Source organism: Arvicola amphibius, chromosome 2 (genome assembly GCF_903992535.2).
Source record: "Arvicola amphibius chromosome 2, mArvAmp1.2, whole genome shotgun sequence".
Lineage (NCBI taxonomy): Eukaryota > Metazoa > Chordata > Mammalia > Rodentia > Cricetidae > Arvicola > Arvicola amphibius.
Window position 1 is genome coordinate 163,788,974 of NC_052048.2, and position 24,611 is coordinate 163,813,584.

Sequence of the window (24,611 nt, forward strand, 5' to 3'; positions counted from 1 at the left end):
TTTCAGTTAAAAGTGCCTGGAATACGCAGCCTCTAATCAACTGTTTGTAGATAAATTGGAAAGAATATCATCTTAACTATTACATCTAGGGCTTGTTCTTGGAGGAAAGTGATGTCTTTCATAATACGGATACAGTTTACCTAAGAGTCATATTAATAACAGAAAAATCAGCTTTTTGAATAATATATGAATCCATATGGTATCAGTGGAATCTAGGCATTTGGGACAATACATAATTAGTTTCAATTCCCTTTGTGAGGGAGATGTGGATGTTAAAATAAATTGCTGATGAAGCATATACTTTGGAGAACAGTGTATTTCAAAACTTTGTGCAATATCAGCTATTTCTTTCAGTGGTATAGAAATACAGTAGGAGACTGAGAAGATTTATTAGGCACAATTTTAAACCATCCTTATGATATATAGGTTCATAGTTTGCTTATTTAAGACAGGGACTAAAACAAGAATTGTAGGCAGTGTTTGTAGAGCAGTTGGAAAAACACTGTTTCTATACAGCGCCTGGTGCCATTGTTTCGAGTCAGCGAGCTAGTAATCATTTGTTTGTATGTGAGTTATGGTATGACAGTGTTTAGCACTGAATAGGGATTGGCTGTTTAAATGACGATTTTTTTTAATGATAATGAACAATGGACTACTGCAGAAATGCCAGCATCTAGAGATTAAGAAACTGCGAATCATGAAATGAACCATGGGCTAGAAGGGGAAGAACAGAGGATGTCATACATTGAGTGTCTTAAGTGAAAGAGAAGGAAGTGTCTCTCTGGAAGGAACTGATTTGTTGCAGGGAATACGTATTCTAAACTAGAATTTGCTTGTCTGGTAGGACTTCCAGTCACCCTCGTGTGGAGGAAGAGTCTGAACATTGCATGTTCACCATGGAAGCGAGTGAGGTTACAGCATACATAGCACAGAGGACTGCATGCATGCATAGTTTTCATTCGCCCCCCCCTTAAGTCTCCCAAATGAAATATCATTTCTACTCACCTTGCTGTAGCTTTTACTATATACATTCAAAGTATCACTTTTATGATTGATCAAACCTTAAAATGACTCAAAGGCACATTAGGGTAGAATGGATGAATAAGTCATGATATAGTCATGGCTGATAGATAACAATAAATATCAAATTGCAAAGATATAAGCAAGATACAACATTTTCACGGAGTGATATCATTGGGAATTTTCCACAGAAATAATAAAAACCCACAAAAATGAACTCTCTCTATTTTTTTTTTCTTTTCTGACGGTATATAGCCCTGACTGTCCTAAAAACTTGCTATGTAGACAAAGATTTGCGCTCATGGAGATCCGCCTGCTTCTACCTCCTAAGTGCTCAGGTTAAATGTGTGCCAGCATGTTGAACCTTTATCCTCTGACATTTTGAAATTTATACTCTGCAGCCAGTGAGTAGAGTCATCAGGATCTTTAGTTAAAGATCATTTATTAAAACCCAACCTTCCTTCCTGAGAAACAGAGCCCATAGCACCGCTCTACCCATCACACGTTGGCTTACCTCTTTCTGAGGTTTATCTGTCTTTAGGTCACGATCATTTCCTTCTCCTCCTTAAGCTTAAAGAAAACAGGGGCTTTGTAGAGAAGTGCCTGGGAAGAAGTCTTTAATAACTTGTTTTCTTCCTGACATCTACTGATCTCCCGTGTTAAGGACTGGATGGTACATAGTTAATGTGAAAGCCCATGTGGGTGTGCTCATTTTCTGCAGTTACTTTAAAAAAAAATAACTAAAAACAAAAGCTAACCATGCCACATTTTGAACCTGCATATCTGAGCTCTCAGAGTCAGATTCTAGAGCTTTGGCAGGCCTGAGTGGGAGCGATTACAGGCTGGGCAGTAATAATGACAGATTTCACTGTCCATTTTAGTGCGTGAAACACTAAATTACAGTGGACCCAAAACTGGGCAGTTTGTAGTTTTAAGATAGCGTGCCTTGGGGTTGGGGGTCATCCTTTAGGGATGACTTTATCCTCCTCCCTCTTACCTGATACTGTCATCTTTGCTTCTTGGCATGGGAGTAAGAAAAGTGACAGTGTGTGTGGACTGTCTCTTTGGAAGATCACCTTGCTGCCGCATGAATCCTCGTCATAAATGCATCTCTGTGATAGCCTTTGGCGCAGCACGTTGCAACTCAGTCCTTTGTAACGTGTCGCAGTGATGCCTCCCTATTCATAGGCCCTGCTCTTCACCTCGGATAGTTTCCATCGCGTCTGGCTGCGGTAGTCCACACGGTGAGTGCTCGAAGTGCCCCCAAGAATAATGAAGGAAGACTTTGAAAGAACTGCAGGAGCCACCATAGATAAGTGCGGCACAGGATTTACATCAAAAGAGGAAATACAGATGCCATTAGCCAATTAGCTTGAAAATGAAGTAATGGCCTGAAATTTAATTTGCCTCTAGCAAGCTGTATTTTGGACAGAATTTAGACACAGCAAAGGTGCAGGTGGCATACAACAGCAAGATGCATAGATTTTTATGTACATGGAGACGGTGAGGCTCAGGGTCATGGGGCTTAGATTTTACTTCTAAATAAGATTCACTTAGTATGGGACAGTGGACAATTCACTAGGTCTTTCAGCTGTAAGTTCTGCCAACTTTGATATATGCTTAGAGGTATATATTCTCTCATCATATAGTTGGTAAAGAAGATCTAAATATACTTGTTACCAGCCAAATCCTCAGTGATGAGGTGTTCCCTAACGGGGCTGGAGGAAGAAGTGTGGGCATACCGTATCCGATGCTGTTGTAGAAATACTGTCTTTTCAGGCCTGTGTGGAGATTTGGAGTCAAGTCAAGGGAGTCTGACTGCACATCTCATTGGCTACTCAGCACTCTGGGAGAAGCAACCAGAAGGTCTAGTGAGGTGTCTCTTAAATGATCTTAAAATACTCAAAACTGTATCTGATCAGATTATCTGCCAAGTGTGAGGTAAGAAGCCACTACAGTGAGCAGAGTCTACTGAAGGTTAATGCTGAGTTTGAAATCATGACCTGCTTTTATCAGATGGAAAAAGTGTGGGAGAGCAACACAAGCAGCACTTTATTATGCATTGCCATTTAATGTGGGTTATTATTTCATATTATCACATGAATTTAAAAATAAAAATAAAAAGCTTAGCCAGGTGGTGGTGGCTCATTCCTTTAATCCTAGCACCCAGGAGGCAGAGGCAGGTAGATCTCTGTGAGTTTCAGGGCGTCCTGGTCTACAGAGCGAGTTCCAGGAAAGCCAGGATGACACATAAAAATTCTGTCTTAAAAAACCAACCCAAATCAAACAAACAAATGAAAAACAAACTACGTAGCTGAGTATGGTGGCGCTAGCCTTTAATTCTAGCCCTTGGGAGACAAGGCCAGGTGAAGCTCTGTAAGTTTCAGGGCAGCCTGGTCTCTCTCTGTCTGTAACAGATCAGGATATTCAGGCAGGCAGGCCAGACAGTGAGACCCTGGGGGGAGAGGAGAAAGAGAGAGGAGGAACCTCTTCCTTCTCATCTCTGACACATATGTACATATAGACTTCTAACCCCCCTTTAACCAATTACTCTCACAGATTGGTGAAAACCAGATACAGAAAATGTTTATTTTCATATTCCCATTTGTTCAGTGCTTTTCCATTTGGCAGAGCAACAACAATAAAAACGCAGAGATGTAATCTTCCCGACTGCTGATGGCTATTGTCACTGTAGTGGCCTTGAGAACAAACAGGGGCACTGGCACTGTTTCAGTTAATATCTGTTGTTGTAAGCGTTTAGGAAAGCACGCAATAGCTTCCATTATTCCTGCAGCTTGATTAGTTCCCAAAGACTTTTTCTAGAGAAGATGTTACTCTTTACATCCTTTTGCACTCATTTTTCTAGGAAAATCCATACAATATCATTGATAGATATTCTTTGTTTTTAGGTTTATTTATTTTATTGTTTTATGTGTATGAGTGTATTGCTTCCACTTATGTGTGTGCCACATCCTGCCTGGTGTCCGAGGAGGTCCATTGATCCCCTAGGATTGGAGTCCCAGGCTGTTGGAGGCTGCCACACGTGTGCTGGGAACTGAAGCCTGGTTCATGGCAAAGCAGAGGTATTTTAAGTGCTGAGACAACTCTCCCACAAGATGGATATTATTTGAAATAGCTTTCAAAATCCTAAGTCCCAAGAGAACTAAGTACACTCTATATTCCTTTTTACTAGCTTCTGGATAGTAAGGCATATGCATATTATGTTCCTACTTCTTAACAATGCTCTTTAGACCAATGCTTTTGGAATGTTATAGATCAGTTTGATGCCATGAGGAATTGATATGTTTAATCCCAATTGACAGATTGAGCTTGAATAAGGTAAAGAATTGCCCAAGGATTCCTGGAATGTAATTCTTGATAGTGAGTTTTGTTTATGGATAAGGACATGTACTAACTACTTGCAATTTGAAATCGACATATGGGATTTATAAAAGCTGTATTAATAGGAAACAATTACTAGACACTAATAGGAAATTCATAAAGCCCCACGCAGACAAACTTATTTAGTTCACTGTCAAATTGCTGTGTGTTTTCTGGGAGTTCAACTTTTTGAGAAAGTGCTCATGGTCAGCACTCTAACCATCTATGGGCATGTCTTCTGTTTGTTCTTCTGGAGCACAGTCCATGCTGGAAGAGAGGAGACAGTTCCCGGAGAAGGGATAACGTGAGGTAAACATGTTGTTGAACTCTCGGGAGTTGGACTAAGTTTGGGAACAATTACCAGAGGTTTATGCCCATTAACTGATAAAGGCAGCTGGTTTAGAAAAATACCAGATAAAACAAACCAGAGTAATAATCTCACTCCTAAATCTGGGAAAAGAGTTTAATTCTCTTAAACCTTTTCACCACTGAAAACCCAGCTCACATTTCACCGAAATGAGGCATAAATTGGTTAGTCCATTTCAGAGGCATCGTTATATGTCTTTTGTTCTTGGAAGGTAATTAAAGTCTAAGATTTCTGTAAATGTTTCCTAATAATCCGAGTTGTGGCTTCATGTTACATTTGTATTTAGTGGCCGACTGTGTTCGGTAACTTCCTAAGAGCCCTTTCGTTGGGAGCGTCTTGAATCAAATCAAAGTATTTATGCCAGCTTCTGGTCAGTGGAAGTTGAGAGTGGTCTTGTAAATGAATAATTTATTGTAGTAATGGACTTATGGTAAAGAAGCACCATATCCAGAAAAAAGTATTGCCAGGAACAATTTTGGAGGCATATCCTGTGTTTCTTGTTCCAGTATATTCATTAATGTTTATAGTTTTAATTATATAATAAATAGACTGTCCAAAGGGCAGTGTGTGATTCCCTAGCCATGCTGGCTTCGTCTCAGGTCAGCGAAAGCCCTGAGGTCTCTCGTGCCTCAAGGCTTTGGCAGCTCTGGTCAGGCCCAATTTCTCTTTCTCCTCCTTGTGAGACCTTCTCTGCTCAGCTGTTTGTTGAGATGCCCTTTGTGCCTTTCCGAAGTGAAGCTTTTCTTCTTGATACTGGGAGAAAACTACTTCCAGTAGCATTTGTTACTTTGCAACAGCTACCACAATTTTCAGTTGTGCATGACTTTTGTTTGTTTCTTACCACTGTTTAACTAGCCTTTGCATTGTGTCTGATACTTAAAATATATCCGGTCAGCACTTGGTGAAAGAATGCATAGCATCGAAAACAAAATGAAGAAACAATTCCTCAAATCCCAGTTCTCTGTAAACAGCCATTTCTATCAGCTGTTTATCTGAAGTGCTAAAGTCTTTTGTTTCAGTATTTTTTTATTATGTTTAATTATTTTTGATTTCTTTTCCACTGTTGGACTACATAGTAATATTATTCCAATGTGGAATTAATATGAAGTTCATGGTAATACATAATTTTGACAGTTTTTTTTCCCTAATTCATTTGAATAAGAAATAGTGATAGGCCTAATGAATTACATGGTGGTTGGGGATTCAGAGGATTCAGCTACGTTCTAATCTTCACCAAGGAATGGAAGAAGAAGGCAGATTCTGTTTGGGAGCATAGGGAAAGGCAGTTCTTCTCATGAGAGCACTATATACTTATATGTTAGGGCTTTGTTTAAAGAATTCAAATTGGGGAGCAGTGGAAGAATGCAATTTTTCTACCTTGACATTTGTGTGATTTTTGTCTAGCGTCCATTGTTCTAGGTGCTGGATATTCTGCCCCACTTGGTAGGCACAGGACACATGCATATCACTCTAAACAGAGGCTTGCTGAGTGACACCGCGAATTCATGAATGGCATGGTGCTTGCTGTGGAGGAATGCAGCATGTTGGTGGAAATGGCAGACTTTGCAATAAGGTTTTCTCCTAATTTCAAGAGGAGGAAGTCACTTATACCTCAGAGGGAGCATTTACAAGGACAGAAGGCAGATGAAATGGGACGTAGGTTTGAAGTAAGATGCAGTGGAGCATCCAAAGCCAGCAGAGCTGGACCGTGTGAGAAGCAGGATCAGTTTCACACTGCTGGGGGCCAGGAAAATGGTGGGGTGTTTGAAAAGTGCTGATTTTACCCTAACGATCAATAAACCTAGAATTTTTCACCGAGACAATAAGGCAAACAGCTTTTGGGTTTGTTCTGATTCGTTAGTGATGTGAAAGGGGGCCAGAGTTAGAGAGCTCTGCTTAGGAGGCCGTGATAACTTAGGTAAGAACCAACAACGCTTTAAGCTGTTGCTGCCAAGGCAGAAGGAGGATTGTTAGGCACAGGTATTGTGTGCAAGACTCAGCTCCAGGGGCAAGTGGTTCAGAGCCTCAGTGAAGGCTGTTTGTGCCATTGTGCTGCCTTTCAGACTGCTGCCTCATCCCTCACCCCGCTTCCATATTGCTGTTTTCCTCTCTCATCCTCTTTCATCTCTCATTCTGTCACGTTTTCCTTTACCGTTTCATTTTTTTCTACTATTTTATCCTTGTTTTCTGACATTGCATCTCAGATTTGTCTTTGTTTTTCCTTTTCAAGAACACTGTGACTGAAACATATTACATGCAAATAAAATAACATGTGTCTCCACAGCGTGCTTCTGAAGTGTGTTTATACACACGCTTGCAGAGGATGCTGTCTCTCGGGAGAGTGTGCCAAATTGTACATCTGAAAGTGTTTCTGGTTTTTTTTTTTTTTTTTCTTTCTTCCCATAACGAAAGCAAACTCAGCTTTCTGTGAAAGCAAAGCTAGTATGTCCTTGGGCATGGGGCAGTAGAAATGTAGACGAAGTGACCACTGAAACCTCGCAGATAGCGAGAGGGCACCACGCGTTGTCCACCCCGATATCTGGCAGATGGGAAAACTGTGACGTCATTTTGATAGCTATTTTTCCTGCAGTTGAATCCTTTCCTCTTTTCACATTAAGATGTGAAATTAACACTAGTAGAGATGCCCTCTGAATTTATTGTTACTCGACATCATAAATATCCATAAGCTCTACAGTGAATGAGTTCTTTGTAAATCTGTTCCCTGTAAGGTCCCTTGTCCCTAGACTAGTACATCACAAATATTTTACAATGACTTATTTCAGCCATTTTGCAGCCAAAGTGACCTTGACAGATTTAGTATATTTTAATGGAGAAATTAGGAGAGGAACCATTTATGTAAATGGTCCCAATCTGTGACTCTTCAAGCATGATTAATGGTTTTGTCCCTTTCTATGTAGCCACTTGTTGATGCTTATGTGTTAAGTAGTATTTTATTCTGTCAAGCCATACTGCAATTTGATGGATACCGTAATCTAAATCAGGATCCAAAAAGTTAAAGCAGCCCTATAATAGAGGAACTAAGACTGTAACCTGGGGGATAAGAATGAGAAAGCACTGTTGTGTTTCCTTATGTATTTTCATAATTATTTCCCCCATTGTGCATCTGCTAGAATACCCTATATAAATATATTTGCTCAGTTGTGCATATGAGAATGGACTTCTGCAACCTGGACAAACTTCTCTGCATCATTACCTTGAATATCGTCAGCAGTTCCATAGTATAGAAAGTTATCAGTAGTTCCTTTAGGAAGGGATGTTGCCAGGGTCCCTGTAGGAGTCAAACATGATCGTTAAGACCTGATTAAACTTTGAGTCAATTCTGTAACTTTGCTCTCAGTCTTGAATTTTTAAATTATCTGGGCAGATGCATCATTTATAACAAGAGCTAAAGCACAGAGGATCCCTAGTCTCAGGCCACATTTTAAGGGGATTTGTAGAAGTTCTTGCCATTGCCACCACTCACCAATGAACTTGGAGATTAGGAACTTGGTTAAAGTTGGTGATTCTTTTTGGATTTGTTATTCTTTTGGTTTATGTCACATAAGCTATTAAGAAATGGGTTTTCCTTCTTAAATATTGAATTGCTTAATTAGCATCTCAGGTTCTTCGACCTGACCTCACATCCTCTAGCTAGGACTTCATTTGTACGTCCATTGCCCTGTGCTTAAGGAAATACCGGCCTTACTTGCACACTAAGTTGAGTTTGCTTTTCTTATGGGAAGGATCTTTTAGATAGATAATTTGGCAGTGACTTTTTTGTGCTCCTCTTTGGAAAGGTTATTTCGTGAACATTTCTTGATGCATTTCTCCACACATTTTATGATATCTGTAACGGAATCTTTAATTCCCTTGTTATAACAGAGAGAATTTCTTGAATTCTTGCTACAGTTCTACCATCCTTATATTATGCTTTTACAGCAATTCCCTAGGCTCGGGAAGGTGAAGGATGAAGTTTATAATGGTACTGAATACCAAACTGTTGCTTGATTTATTCGGGAAGGTTATTATATTCGGGGATCAAGTGACAGCTTAAAAGCTAGGATAATTCATCATCATCAGTTAATTTCCACTGGGTGTCCACTGGGTGCTGAGCATCACACAAGGCTCTTTGTCAGCATGCATGTGCTGATAAGGTTGATGGAATCCGAGGAATACAGGATCTTGTCCTCTAGGAACGCTCTGCTGTCAATGCAAGTCAGCAAAGACCCAGGATTGTCAAGTTCTGTGTACAAATGCCTGTAACTAAAAACACTTCGTGGCTGCAGAAGTTGCTGTCAGTGAATCTAGTTCCATTCTCATTACTATCTATATTGTCACCGGGACAACAGTGATGATGTTGAATCGACAAGCATAAATGTCTGCTACGGTGACCTTAGCTCGTAGTGTACAGTTATACAGCAGATTGTTTTTCTCCTGTTCATGCAATTCCACATTGTGTTTACTTGATGAGATCCAATTGCCCTTTCTCACGAACACCTATGCACTTCATCCTTCCTCATGAGGAGTCAGTCATGGAAATGATACATCTAGATCTAGCACATTCTCTTTTTCAGCCCCTCTGGGTGATGTGCAACCCTCCTCGGAAATTGGAAGACGCCCTAGATTAAACTTGATATAACTTGTTTTCATCCTGTCTGTGGATGAAGACACAGTGAAGGGGATGCAGGGTGGGTCAAGGAATGCACGGTAGGGAGGATGGTATGAGTATTCCATGTACAGCATCTGCCCATAGTTTCTTCCCTGACTTTGGCCTGTGCTCTGTGTGTAGTGTGTTTACTGGAAGACTCTGTTAAGATTTCCTTTTTTGGTATCTGTGAAAGCCATTTCAGAGAAGATTCTAATAGAAGAGACTTAGCAGTGCTTCTTCAGTTCTAACAAATATTTAGATTCAGTGGGAAAGTCCCAAGAGATTTATTTTATTTTTTATTTTTGGTAGCAGTCCAATTTCTTTTCTCTGCCTCCGTCTCTCCTCTTTCTTCTCTTTTCCTTGTGGAGGACCTCATTTGATGGCATGTTTTGAGATCTGCCCTCCTCTGATCTCATTTAGTCACCATTTAAAAGCTTCCTGTCACCAGCCTTACCTGTGGTGGTAGTGAGGCTTGCTGCAGGTAGTCCCTGCCCCTATACCTCAATCTGTCTCCACTTGGAGAATTATCATCTCTATAGAACTCCTAGGCAGGGCTCAGGGAGGTATTTGCAATGGCCTGACATTTCCGGATTTGTAGATGGAGCTGTGGCTGCAGCTCGGCTCCCAGCTACCTTTACCCGAAATAATTACACGGAAACTGTATTCTTTTAAACATTGTCTGGCCCATTAGTTTCAGCCTCTTATTGGCTAATTCTCACATCTTGCTTTAACCCATATTTAGTAATCTGTGTAGTATCAGGAGGTGGTGGCTTACCAGGAGAGATCTTAACTTGCATCCATCTCGGAGAGAGAGGCATGGCGACTGACTGAGGCGTCTGCCTGACTCTGCTTTCTTTCTCCCACAATTCTGTTCTGTCTACTCCGCCTACCTGATTTTCTGTCCTATTAAAGGGCCAAGACAGTTTCTTTATTAACCAATAAAAGTAACACATAGACAGATGACCCTCCTCCATCACGGATTCCACTGTTGCTCTTCATAGCATTGTAATTAGATCACTAAATTGAGAGAGTAACAATGGATTTGCCTACTGTGACTTAGCTAGCGCGCATGCTTCTCTGAACCCCAGCGGGTCTAGATCACTGGCTATCCAGGCCATCAGTTTCCTGTCATCCTGTATTTAGGGATGGCAAAAAGGTCTCCGGAGGCATCTACTCCACCAAGGCCTCAGCGTCAGTGGCTGTTTGATATTTGTCTATATAAAGGGGTGCACAGCTTTAGATTTATATAGTGACTAATTTATTTATATATTACTAGCAATGGTTGTTTTGCCAACAAGAAAATCATTTTTTTTGTAAAGTTGCCTGCCTTTTCTAGTAGATGTCCACATCACAAGATCCTTTTAGTGTTTTAACTATAGAAGGCCCAGTGTCCAGGATGTCCGTATCCATTATATTCCTTATTACTGAAAAACCTGCTACATACAGCATGCCATAACACTCCAGCCATAAACAACACAAGCTTTGCCTCCCAAAAACTGATGGAAACGTGTGTAACTTACCCTTCATTAATATTTATTCCTGACTGCTTAGTTTTAACAAGGATGACTGATATCCCTTCTCCCAGGTTTACCTCTACTTAGCCAGATTTATGTGTCAAAAGTCAATCTTCCTCCTCAGGCATTTTTTACTCTGGATCAGATTCTTGGTTTAAAGCATTTTGATACATGTTCACTCCTTATCTAAAAGTCTGTAAGACACCAAGAAGGCTAAATGACCCAGAGACAGAGCTTGGGTCTAGGGTCTATAAGCCAGATCAGTTCGGCATCTGTCTGAGTCTTTGTGGGTCTATTAGGGTGAAGCCTAGATTTCTCCAGGCTTCCTGAAGGTTGCTTTGTGGTCCTGGATATTTTCGTTAGTTTGGACAGCCTCTAGGTGAATTCTGAGGTTTTAGTCATTTGGGCTTATGTTCCATGATTGCCTACTAAATGTCATTCATTGTTCACTTGAATTTCACTGTAGCATGCATCACATGTTTGTAGGAGACAAAAAGTTTGGTTCAGTGATGTGGTTTCAAAGCATTAACTTAAGAAGAATATATTTAAATACATCCTGTCCTGTTGTACAGACCATAGGGTGCCTTTCAACAACCATGTTTCTTTGTTTGTTTGCTTGCTTGTTTTTGTTTTTTTAAAACCTTCAAATAATAATTTAAAAGCCATTTTTCTGAATCCTTTGTGGAGAAAGATGAACAAAAGGGGAGAAAAGCTTCACTTTTAATTGTGGTCAAAGTACTAAGCAGCAGTCTTCCCATAGTTACCGCCTTACTGTTTGAAGATTTGCTAGCAAAGCTTCTGTCTGGTGATACAGAATGAAGGTAACAGTAGGGCTTTTTGCATGTCTACTTGTCTGTTAATTGATTCTTTATAAAACATGAAAGAAATGTGTCTTACGTCTTAGGAACATCACGGATATATTGATTACAAATGTGCCCATTATTGAAAACACAGGGGTGTTTCCTTTAAGAAATGAATACATTGCTCCTCATAAATCTGTCTGCCATTTTATGCAATATATTTAAAAATAGTTTTTCGAAAACTCATACATTTATGGCAATTGTTTTATTGAGGTATTGTTTTGATAATGTAAAGCAGTATTTGTGTAATTTCTTTTCTCCAAATAGTGTATAGGTGCATATGCATTTATTTTCTTAGGTATATTCATAACATATTTATTAGTAATATATTATAATAATTATAGGTGGTCGTCAATTTTATCAGTTGACTCAGTGGTAGAGGTATCTATTGGGTCAGGGAGCAAAAGGGATCCCACAGCAAATACCATACTGCTATAAAGTTTTCCAGGAAGAATAATATCTTAAACACAAACATAAATCCTGTAGTTGTCATTCAATAACCAAACCTTATAACTTAAACTTTTCAGAGTCACAAATGGAAAACTCTTTACTCATAGAAGTTAGCTAGAGATTGTGAGGCACAATAATATGTCATTCATTTAAGTTAAAAATCAAACAGTAGAGCCGGGCGGTGGTGGCGCACGCCTTTAATCCCAGCACTCGGGAGGCAGAGGCAGGCGGATCTCTGTGAGTTTGAGACCAGCCTGGTCTACAAGAGCTAGCTCCAGGACAGGCTCTAAAAGCTGCAGAGAAACCCTGTCTCGAAAAACCAAAAAAAATAAAAATAAAAATATAAAAAATCAAACAGTAGATATGAAAGTTTGTTCTTTAATGACTTAAGTGATATATATATATATATATATAAGCAATACAGACACACATACACATATACATCTTAAGTGAAAATATGTGTTATATTCCTTAAAAATCTTATTTTGAATTTATTTTTATTACATATTTTCTAGAAAATACAAGATCATTTTTTTCATATTTACTTGATACATGTTTTTCAATGACTGTTTGGAAAATAAGTAATTATTAGCACTATCACAGTATTTAAAGATGAAGGCAAACAGAAAACTTTTAAAGTATAGGGAATCTATGTAGGTGAGGTTAAGGCACGGGACCAACATGGGCATGATGAGACAGGGAGTCAGTCTTCTCTGCTTTCATGAGGATCCTAGTGTTTGGTTCCTTCAGATTTCCGAAGTATGCTCTTTACTGTGGTCGAAGCTCGGTGGCTGCCTGCCACATTATAGAGCAGACACACCCAATCCCTCATGGCCAAGCCTGGAAAGAGTGTGTAGAAACAAGTGTGTCTCCAAGAACATGGATGAATGGCTGAATCTACCTGCAAGAGAAGGTTGGAACACAGGAGTAAATAGCTACCTGGGACAACCCAGAAATGGGTTTTCAGGAAGCTACCAGTCTCCTTCTCTGGACATTAAATATGTTTAATTATATTCTAATAATTCTTTATGAAATTTGGCAATATCAAAAAACCAGTTGCCTTTCCAAACAATTTTTGTCTTTTTTTATTTTGAATAGTAATACTTCCTATTGAAATCTGATGATTTATTTCACAATAATTACAATTGAATTAATTTTTTTCTAAGAAAATACGATGCGTAAGAATGTGAACTTACAGCTAGGGAGCCACAGTGTCTGATCGGGATCACAAATCATGAATGTTCCAAAAAAAGCATAAGAATTCCAAAATATAATTTAATATGCTAAATGTATATCTTAGAGGCAGTGCAGAGAGAAAATAGGATATGTGACCAAAAGACTCCAGAAACTCCACAGATAAATAAGGCATTTCCAAAAGCCCTGGGAGGATGAAAACGAAAAGCATTGTAGAGTGTACCAGGAGGCTCCAGCTGGGCAGGATTTATAGGCATGGGCACCCAGACTTTGCACATGGAGAAAGTCTTCACACTGGCTCATGAAAAAGAGAGGACTTTCATCTTGATTCTAAGTGATTTTTAACTAAATTCACATTATATGGCAATAAAAAGCAGTATACATTAATAATTATGAATCATGTTATAAAACATCTTATCTCCCATTTAATGACACTATTGCATATAGAGGGGTAGGATGAGAGGTGTCTTTTAATAACATTTACTATGCTAAGCTGTTTATATATTTATATACAGTATTTCATATACCATATGGCTATCATTACTCCGTGAGTGTGTGTGTGTGTGTGTCCTATAGTGACCATGTGGTACTGCATGCCCAGTAAGAACCTTGTAATTATCTTTGAGAAAAGCAATGGGATTTAGTGTGATTTTTTAAATGTGTATAGAAACATTTAAATTAGCTAAGTAGCTGAGAACCCTCGCAGTTTTATTGAATATGAGTTGTGTGGACATCAGCAATGAAGATAGATTATCTGCTCCCACTAATAGATTATATGCTGGAGTAAAACATGGCTTTCTGTTGCTGCTCCAGCAACTGCAGCTTCATGTATGCTTATTACTAGTTACAATATCACCTAGGTTTTTTTTAATTATCAGAAGAAGTTCATGCTATTGACTCATTTATTCCCATGTTTATTATTCCCAATGAAAACTGCTAGACCTATTCCTCCCTGATTGAAAACATTTGAACCTAGAAAGAGCAGTATTTCTTAAGACTTTTGTAACTATTCATTATGGATATTAAAATTACAATCATGCAGCATTGTGTGAGCTGTGGTGTAGAAAAAAAAATCTCTACACATATGGTGATCAGGTGACCGACGCTATCCAGGTCTGGAGATGCTCTAGTACTTGGTGTTTGAAATTTTGACAAGTATTGCATTCACTCCTGAATATCAAGAATACATTTTTTGCTCATAGAGAGTAAATTTAAAATGGGGTCTTTTGTAGCGGCACCCGTCCTGTTTGGAGTGATATAAGAGATGCTGAATGTTCACATATCAAACAAAACGCCAGCCTTCTGTAGAAAAGAGGTGTCAAAAAGTTTCTTTGTACCTTTAACGCATGTGATTATGTCGTACAAAATGCAGAGTTTGTAAAAATTTCTTGAATATACAGGCAAAAAAAATGAATAATTCAAAACAAGCCCTAAGTTCTACATTCTATTGTCCCTTTATAACACAGGCAGAAGATAGCAGCGCACTCCCAATAGAGCTGAACTTGCACCAGTTACACCTCGGAAAATGCCAGATGGTCTATGGTCTACTTTTGAGAGCTGTCACATATGTAAAGATTTGAAAAAAAAAAAGCAAGACAGCTGAATGAGAACAGTGCATCATTAAAGCGGGAGCGAGGGTCCCCAGGCGTCGCCTGTGTTTTAAGAAGCCTTGTGTCACCCCCATATTAGCATGCTGGTGTAGAGCTCTCCGTGAGTTGCGCACAATAAGAAGAAATCTATTTTAGGCTAAGTTGTTGTGGTTTAATCAGGTAGGCAGTTTCATTCTTCATTGGAAAATAAAATCATGTTTCCTGTTTAGTTCTAATGGCAACTTGGCCATAAGATTAAACTCATACCCTTGAAAAATGATCAGGGAAGCTACTTTTCCTATCCGTTAAGGTGACTGAGATAAAGCATATTCAGTTTTGATTTGATGGGCTGCACACAGACGGCAGAATCATTCAGCTAAAAAAAAAAAAAAGGTTTTAGTATTTGCAAAAACAATAAAACCTGAAGTGAAGAGGTAATATTTGGTTACTTAAGTATAATTCAAAGACTCAGAAAAATAATTAGGTGACGGTGAAACAAAAAATAAAAGTTCTATCATTTATCTGCCCCTAGAAATAGATACGGTTTGAAGAGTGAAGCGCAGATAAATTGTTAAGTATGCATTAAACTAACGCTCCAGCTGTAACCCATAATTTGCAGTCTGTCTGTTAGTAGAAAGAAAAAAAAAGGTCAAATTTATCATTGTTTGAATTTGGAGGCAGGACACAACCATCTTTTACCACTTGCTTTTTTTTTTATTTATTGAGACAGTTTAACAATTGCGTAGTAATTCTCGGGTTATCTCAGACTAGAGTATGAGAAGATATTTTTGACTGTCTGGTGAAGATTGATTGGCCCAGCATTGGTCAGTGACATTTCAACTTAACCAAGCTCTGAGATTGCTTGAAATTTTTCGTTTTAGAGAAGTAGCTCAAACGTTCCATTTCTTTGGAGAGATTTCTAGAAAGTGCTCTGGGAAGATCAGTAAATTAGGTTGAGCTGTCTTCTTTGGCATCTTCGAAATGTATATGCCTACCCAGCTGAGGGCTCAATGGCAGTCATTAGGATGTCATTCTGGACGCTCTGGGAAGCAGGAGCATAGGATTCTCTAAATCAAGTGATTGCATGTTCCTAAGAAACGGACCTTCTGTTTAAGATGCTGGGCTGTAATAGTGGTCCTGGGGTCACATGGAGCTGCTCTGTAGTGCCGATCAACACAAATTGTCATTGCTCACCCAGTTGTTCAATGATGCGGTGTCCAGGGAATTAAATTCATTAGCCTCCTGAGCACCAAGCCACTAAAATAGTTCCCCTTTCCACTTTAGTAAACTAAAGAGTTTCTTTTCATACGTAGACATGTGGATGGTCTGGAATTTATTTGTATGTCATAGACATGTTATATGTGTGCATAAGTCTACATACCTGGAAGTCTTCTGTTCCACTGGTTACGTGTCTGTGTATGGCCGAATGCCACAGTGCAAGAGCTGCTGGAATTTGGTAACATAATTTCACATCTAATTAAAGTTCCATCAACCCTCACTTTTCTTCCCTAAAATGTCTTTGGTAATATTTATTCCACTTCCTTATTTTGGGATCAACTTCTTAAGTACAAAAAAAAACCACAAACAAACAAAAAGAAATGTTAGTGGGAACTACACTAACTAAAATAGGACCAAATTTCCAAACTCGTAGAATGAACATCCTTTTGCCCACTCTTTGGACATCTCCGCTCTTTTCGATAGTGTTTTGTCATTTTCTTGATCCCTGGAACTACATTGACCCATTCTTACTGCTCTTGCGCTGGATCTTTACTCGTGTTTTTAAGGGGTGGGTTTGGAATTCCATTTTTCTCCCTATGATGAGAAGCTAATTCTTCTCTTGTTCACTTGTTAATTGCCTACTATTAGCATTGCATACGGAATACTATTTATTTTGTACAGTTTATCTTAAATACGTCTTTCTTAATTTTTAACTTTTCATTCATTCCTAAGAGGGCACGATGCCACAAGCTTGTGTTCCCCTTTCTAGAACTCTGATGTTCATTCTTTTTCTAACTCATTTCTTTTGTTGGGACGTCTTGTGTAGTGTTGAAGGAGAGGAATGAAGGTGGTCTCCTTTGCTTGGTCCAGTCTCAAATAGGAGTTCTTCTGAAGTGCTTCCATGTGCTTTTGGCAGCGGTACCATATCAGATTGAATTAGTTTTTTCTTTAAAATGAAGCTAAGGGAAAAAAACACAGAAAAGATTTTCACCCAGATTTAGAATTGCCTGGAAGAAAACTATGTTTGACTATTGTCCGAATTTGAACGTCTGAATTCATCGTTCCTTTCATTTCAGAATGGAATTGTGAGTTTAGTATTGAGACCATGCTGGTGTATATGTAGTTAGGAGACCAACAAGCAAGAGCAGCCTTCCCTGAGCCAGTGTTCAATTACCTATTTTTAAAACAGAGTTTTTTTTTTAAATCCTCTTATATTATATCTTTGTATAGTGATATTTGTTGAACATACTGTTACTTTACTTTCTAGACCTTCCTTTTTTCCCTTATTTTCTTCTTCTTCCTTCTTCCTCCCTCCTTTCATTCTTTTCTTCCTTCTTTCTAGAACATTCCTCTTCTTCATGATTCACCGTTTCTTTCTTCCTCTCCTCTATAACCCTCCTGCCTCTTCTGTTTATTATCATTGGTTAGACCTCCAGTCTATTTTTGAATTTGTATTTTTGAATATATCTTTTCATTATTGTAAAATAATAGCTTCTTAACTTCTTGCTTAACTAGATGAACTTTTTTTTTTAATTCAGCCCAACCTCAGCGCCTGCCTCGACTGCAGACAACAACACAAGAGTCCAGCAAGGAGGAAACAGGCAAGATAAAGAATGGGGGCCCCACGAGTCTGAGCAATGGAAATGGAATTCATCACGGAGCCAAACATGCACCCACAGATCATCACAAAATTTCAGCTCCCGTTGCTCAGAAAATGCATAGGAAAATCCAGTCCAGCTTGTCTGTAAACAATGATAGCAGTAAGAAGAGCAAAGTCAACGCTCTCTTTTCCCAAAAGTCCGCCTCCTCCCCAGAAGGTAAGTAGGGATACATTAGATGTGCATTTTTTCTTTCTTTCTTTCTTTTTAAATCTCATGTAAAATTATTCAGAAGCAGTAAATTGATCTGGAAAACATGAGTAACATTCTTGCCCTTCCATCAGACAAACATAAATTTTGGTAAAATCCACTTAACTTTTTCCAATAAAAGTCCAGGATAAAAAAGGAAGACCCGGCAGCCAGCCTTCTGCTTTTAGATTACCATCCTAGAGTGACTAGTCATTACTTTAAATATAGCAGGTGCACTTTTTTTTTTAAAATGCCACAGTTAAAAATATGAATATACCATTTTGGGGCATATCAGAGTGCCGGTATTCTTTCCCTCCGTGTTGCAGTGTGTGATGCTGTGCAGTGGAGATAAGATTACCTGCTTGCATTTTTGTCTTGCAAATTCATTCTTAATATGCAAAGCTGAAATAGGGAAAAGATCGTGTAATTTCCCCGGTCCTGCTGGAAAACGGACCAGGCGAGGAGTGTCTGCGTGCTTGCTGTCTTCCGACTCCCTTGCTGCCAGCACGTAGCACACGCCCACTCTAGCCCCGCCCAGGCCTTTTGCTCTTCTCTGATACACTTGCCAATGCTCTCTGACTTCTGGGCAGCTGGTTATGATTTCTTTTACAGTGCTATCTCATTGGGCCTTAGGTGAGTTAAAGTCAGGTAAACTATGGACCAGGGCACTTTTTCTCTAATACAAACTCACTTGATGACAGCCTGCAGCATCTCTCAATATGGTCTGTTGTGTCATATTAGAGGAAGCAAAAAACCCAATCTGTGTAGTCAAACTTGCGACTTACTCCCATGTGCATGGCTTTCTGTTCTTCCTCCCTTCCCCATCTGCAATTATCTATCTGAAGTCCAGAATCTACTGTATATATTTGGTACTAATGAGATATGTTTGTATGCATATATATGTATATAGTCACTATTCGTGTATATTTTCCTTACCTTTCTGTTTTAATTGACCTGAAATCTTAAAGAGGATTCTGTGGAAGGTCCCCATAAAGCTAGCCATGAATACTCACAGTGATAAGTTGAGCTGTAAATAGGGAATTGTATTGAGAGTTCCCAGTAATGAGTAGGAAAAGGATATTACATTTTGGCTACAGGTGTTTTAAACTCAACTGAGGCAAAGTGTTAGGTTGATCAAATGATATGATAATAAATGGTCTGCATAGTTCCAGGTCAGTGACACTACTTTCCAAACTAATTAGATCGAAAAGGACATGATTGACATTTGAAAATGAGTTTGACATGTAAGCTGCGTGGTCATCTCTGAAGTGTAGGTAGGCTGTTAACTAAACTGGCTCTCCAAGGAGTTGGGAAAGCAATGCAATTTTCTTTAGAGGATCTTCCCTTCGAGGTGATTGGCTGAAATAATTGAATGCAATTGAAATCTACTTGTTTTATACATATGAATTTACTTGTTATGTTCTTCGGCTCTTGTTTTCCATTTTACTTATTTTAATATTAAAAAGTGATACCACTGACATATAAGTCTAACTTGAAATAGCTTATGGGGTTTTTCAATTGTTTTTAATTGTGTTTGGATTTCTTTGGAATGCAAGAATTGCAGCTTTGGTAGTAACATGGAGGAGAAAAGAAAGCAGGGTATGGATGAAACACATTCCTCCTCTCCTGTCTTTTTCTCCTCTGTTTCTTTGTTTTGTCCTCATATTCTTTTCTGCCCTCCGATCTCTATTTAGGATTGACTCCAAATATTGGATGCAGGAGTCTCCTATAGACTACAATTCTTACAAAATAGAATTTAAAACCAAGTTAGAGGCATGAAGAGTATGAAACACAAAGACAAGCATCCAAAGAGGTTGTTGAGTTCTGGCTATGTCTTCACTTTTATTTTCTAGAATTTAGAAAATTGCATACTTTGTGATTTTTATTTTGAATCTAGACTAAAATTTCACTGTTCTACTTCATATATTCTCAAAGTTAACTATCTCCATGAATGTGGCTCTTGTTTAAGGTTTTTGTCTTTCACATTTACCTCAGGATTACAGACATGCACCTCATTTGACCTCTAAGAACTTTCAACAGGCAAATAGCATACAGTGGTCAAGCCAGGAACACAGAGCATCTACTTTGGACGTTGAATTTTACCTTGACCCCGTTGACTGTAGTGGCTTCTCTGAGACCCCCAATACCGGTTTCCTCATTTATGTTTTGATAATTGCATGCAATTCACAGGACAGTAGTGTGGCTGAGAAGAATAGCAGCTCCCAAGAACAAAGCAGGTAGACAGTTTCTGGTACAGAGGGGGCACTTATTGCCCAGATGAGACAACACAGCTTAAAGAGGCTACTGGAATGTCTTCTGTTGGCAGTCAGCCCTGTTGCGGCGCTCTACACGCTCAGCCATGCTGAAGTCCAGTCCTCACCTTAAGACACACAATGCCTCCCAACTCTAAAACTGGTTCCCACATTTGGTCAGCAGAGGCCCGTCATCATCATAATGAAACGCTGTGAATTAACTGAGTATTACTTTTGTCATTTGAGCCAGAAATATGTCTCTCAAAATGTCAGTGTTATTTGTATTCAATATTCAGTATAAAAACCACAACCAAAAAGGGAGTACAGTGTCCAAGAGGGTAGCTGTTTTTGAAGTTTTCATGTAATATTATCTGGTACTTTTTTATTAGTTTGTTGCATGCAGAATAATTATACATGATGAAGGCTTAAGAAAATATGAAACAGAAACAAAATAATGTAGGCAAACATCACAAGTCTGACATTAACTGGATCCACAGAGTCAATTTTGGACAAGCCAGGGCTACATGGTAGTAAAACCCTGTCTGCCAGAATCAAAAAAACAAAGATCCTCAATAAAAGAAACAGAAGCAGTTTTCTAAGTCTATTCATCAAAATGCCCTATTACAATTGCTTTACAAAAACAAATCCCATCCATGTTTATTCACACAAAACAAAAAGCCACTGCAAGAGCCCCTGTTCCAGCATGTAACATACGTCCCTGCAGCCAGGGGCCATTCTAGCAGAGGAAAACCATTTTACTGTGGCTCTGGCCTCTGGGAATGCCACAGCTTTCTCCATATCTCATGAAGAGAGGAAAGAACTGTCCTAAGTGTGAGGAAACTTAGCTGTAAAAAGGAAATTAAAATCTTGAAGACAAATCTGCTTTTAAAATGATCTAATCAGGGGGCCAGAAATGAGGTTCAGTAGTGAAGAGCATTGGCTGCTGTTCCAGAGGACCTGGGTTCAATTCACAGATCCATATATTGGCTTACAGCTGTCTATAGCTCCAGTTCCAGAGAATCCAGTGCCCTCTTCTGACCTCTCTGGACTCCTGACATAATTGAAGGCCATTTTTCTCCTCATAGTGAGATACTACCTCAAAGAATCAAGCTAACTCCGGGCAGTGGTGGCACACGTCTTTAATCCCAGCCCACGGGAGGCAGATGCAGACAGATCTCTGTGAGTTTGAGGTCAGCCTGGTCTACAAGAGCTAGTTCCAGGACAGACTCCAAAGCTACGCAGAGAAACCCTATCTCAAAAAACTAGGGGTGGGGGTGAAGAATCACGCTAACTAATGAAATAATTAATTAATCTGAGCTAAGGCTAATTTACAATATCCCTTCAGTGTGGATGGCAATCCAGCTGTGGTGGAGGCATGGACTTTCATCTCGGTGTGCATTTTGCTGCTTAAATCCTTTCCTCTGGAGATTTCAGGAGCAGCTCTTACACTTGTTCTCTATGTTGGTTTTTTCCCTCTAAGAGACTGGATTCCTAAAAATTTTGGGTATTTCTCTGTCGTATTATCAATGGTACCCTGTAGTCTTACAGTTTCCCACGTATTCATACATGATGTGTTGATTTATTTCAAACCACGGTGTCTCATTCTTCCTTGAAACTAACATAGTTCACATATTCTTCTAAAATGTTCGTTTTGCAGCACAGGGGAAAAATACTTATGTGGGAAGATAGCACATTTTAAAGGTTATTAAATTAGTAGATTTCTTCCTGTTTTGTATAATTAAATATTTTCATACATACTTAAATTTTCTGATTGCATCACCCAGGTGGAGAGTTTTAAGACAAAATGTGTAAGATTCTTGACCTTTGAAATAATTATAGTGTAATTTAGTATCATCTAATATTCAAATTGCCAAGGGTTTTCATTAGTCTTGAAGACACTCTTCTTATCATGGGGATGGTACATGCTAATATGTTTTAGGTGTACTCTTTATAGCTATATTTTTTTTGTAAAATATTGGTTTCAACAACAATATTGTTAAAGAGGTTTTTTTTCTTTTCTTTTCACTGATGTTTGATAATGTATTTGTGCTTCACACTTGATCCTTTAGAGTCAGTATTTGTAAGAGGTGCACCATGAATTTCAGCATCTCATTGAACATCGCTGCTTGGAAAGACAGTGTAAAGCAGTAACTAGGGGATCTCCCTGTCAATCATATAGAGGTGGCCTAGCCTGATGTTTAGAATACAGATTATCAGTTTACCCCTGGCCATGATGCGTCTGGGGGTGAGTTATCAGCCTGTTCACGTTGTGGTATCTTACCTGGAAAACGGGGATGTTATACATCCCTACGCCATAGGGTTGCTCTCAGTTCCTAGTGAACTTTGCCTGCTTGGCAATAATCATTTCTAAGGTGCATGGGGGTGGGCGGTAGGAAGGTATGCTTCCTGGCTAAGGTGCTGGGTAGGGTCTTGAAAGAAAAGGTAGAATTCATTTAGAGAGTTGAAGGTAGACTGTCCTAGTTTCTCTTTCTGTTGATGTGATAAAATACCCCGACAAAAAGGCAATTTCTGGGGAGAAATTTATTTTAGCTCACAGTTTCTATTATAGTTCATCATAGTAAGAAAGTCAAAGCAAGTGGAACCTTAAAAAATAGTCACATGACATCAACAGTCAGTGCCAAAGAGAAATGAATGTGCCACACGCATGCACACATCCTTACTGCTCAGACCACTTCTCTACAACTATATGAGAACACAGGCCGAGGGAACATCATTGCCCATTTGGGTTGGTTTTCCCACATCTACTTAGGTAATAAGAGTGTCTCTAACAAATGTCCCTATTGGCCAATCTGATCTGAACATTTCCTCCTTAAGACTCTCTTCTCGGGTGATTTTATACTGTATGAAGCTAAGAATTAAAACTCGCTGTCAAATAGAAGGATCCAAGGGTACAAGAAATTTTATCAATTAATACTATGTTCATGTTGCATAAATAGTTTAATCTTGTGAATAAGTTGATGTAGCAAAGATGATGCTGAAGTGAACAAGAAAGGGTCACTGCCCAGGCTGCCAAGATGTCTGATTTGAAGATGTATCCCCACTCTGTGTGATTTGCTGAAGGACATCATTGCATAGGCTCTGTTCTTTTAGGCTGTGTTTTAGAACTTCCTTGGTTGCTCTTGCATAGGTCTGGACACCTTCATACCTGCAGTATGTGCAGTGGTCTTCACTGTGATTCTCTTACAGCCTCCTGTGCTCTAGTGATGACCCGCTGCTGTAAGTCAAATAATGAGTGGTTTGAGACTTGTCGCCTTTCAGAAGCTAACAGGCTCCAGTGGAGGTATCTGGACGTGTGGGTGGATTGAAGCCCAGTCTCTGTGGTTTTGGCTTCTGCCCTTCTTTACACTCTTCTTGGAGATGCTGACTCTATGATCTTATTTTTGCTCCTTCTTAGACTCCCCCTCATCCTTCTTTTGTATGCATTTCTCTGGGCATTTATATTGTGACAGCTTTTCATAATATACTAGAGGGTTGAGCATCCTCTTGCCAACAGCAAGTCCTCCAGGAAATTCCTGCCAACCTCATCAGTTATTACTATTATTAGTATCATTTTAGTTTAGTCCAAATAGTTTTGCACAACTTACACATTCCAAAATTGAAAACCCGGAATAAAGTGTCAAAATTGAGATGAAGTTCCTCACTAAGTTTTATAACACTTTAAAACCACCACTATTTTTCTCCCATACAAAAGGCATCTCCTACAATTGTAGGTGTAGCAGACCAGTGTCTCAGTGTAGATGGATAATAATGGGGTTTTATGATCTCCAGACAGTGCTACAGTCAGAGCGTCCAGAGACAGATGATCAACGACTTGGAAAGATATGTCAGGGCATTCCTCAATTTGCCTGGATGATGTTTTGCTTGGTTGTTTCTGTGCATGTCAGAATAACACACAGGGTACTGGTTTAGATGGTGCATTCTGGGGCAGTATTGACCAGTGCTTTAGAGACTAGAAGTTTAACCAGTTTCACTGCTCATTCAGTACACTAAGTAGAATAACAGGTACTCTCTCTGTGTGTGTATGTGTGTGTGTGTGTGTGTGTGTGTGTGTGTGTGTGTGTGTGTGTGTGTATACATGTGTGATACAAGGCAAGTCATCGTTTTTTTTAATTTACTTGAAATATTTAAATGTTTGAGAAATTATAACAATTATCGAAAGCTTTACAAGAAGTATTTCTGTAAAGGCCAAAATAGGAAAAATAGAAATGATTTCACAAAGTACTGAAACTCTAAAGCATACCACACACACA

At 39.1% G+C, this 24,611-nt stretch overlaps 1 protein-coding gene across 1 annotated transcript in view; it reads left to right on the forward strand.

The window, feature by feature from the left end:
* The window catches only part of Mdfic (MyoD family inhibitor domain containing), an 81,656-nt gene that overhangs the window by 34,700 nt on the left and 22,345 nt on the right, over window positions 1-24,611 (forward strand). The window contains exon 4 of the mRNA XM_038320867.2: window positions 17,780-18,058. Within this exon, the coding sequence (XP_038176795.1) occupies window positions 17,780-18,058 (279 nt within the window). The remainder of the gene's footprint in view (window positions 1-17,779; window positions 18,059-24,611) is intronic.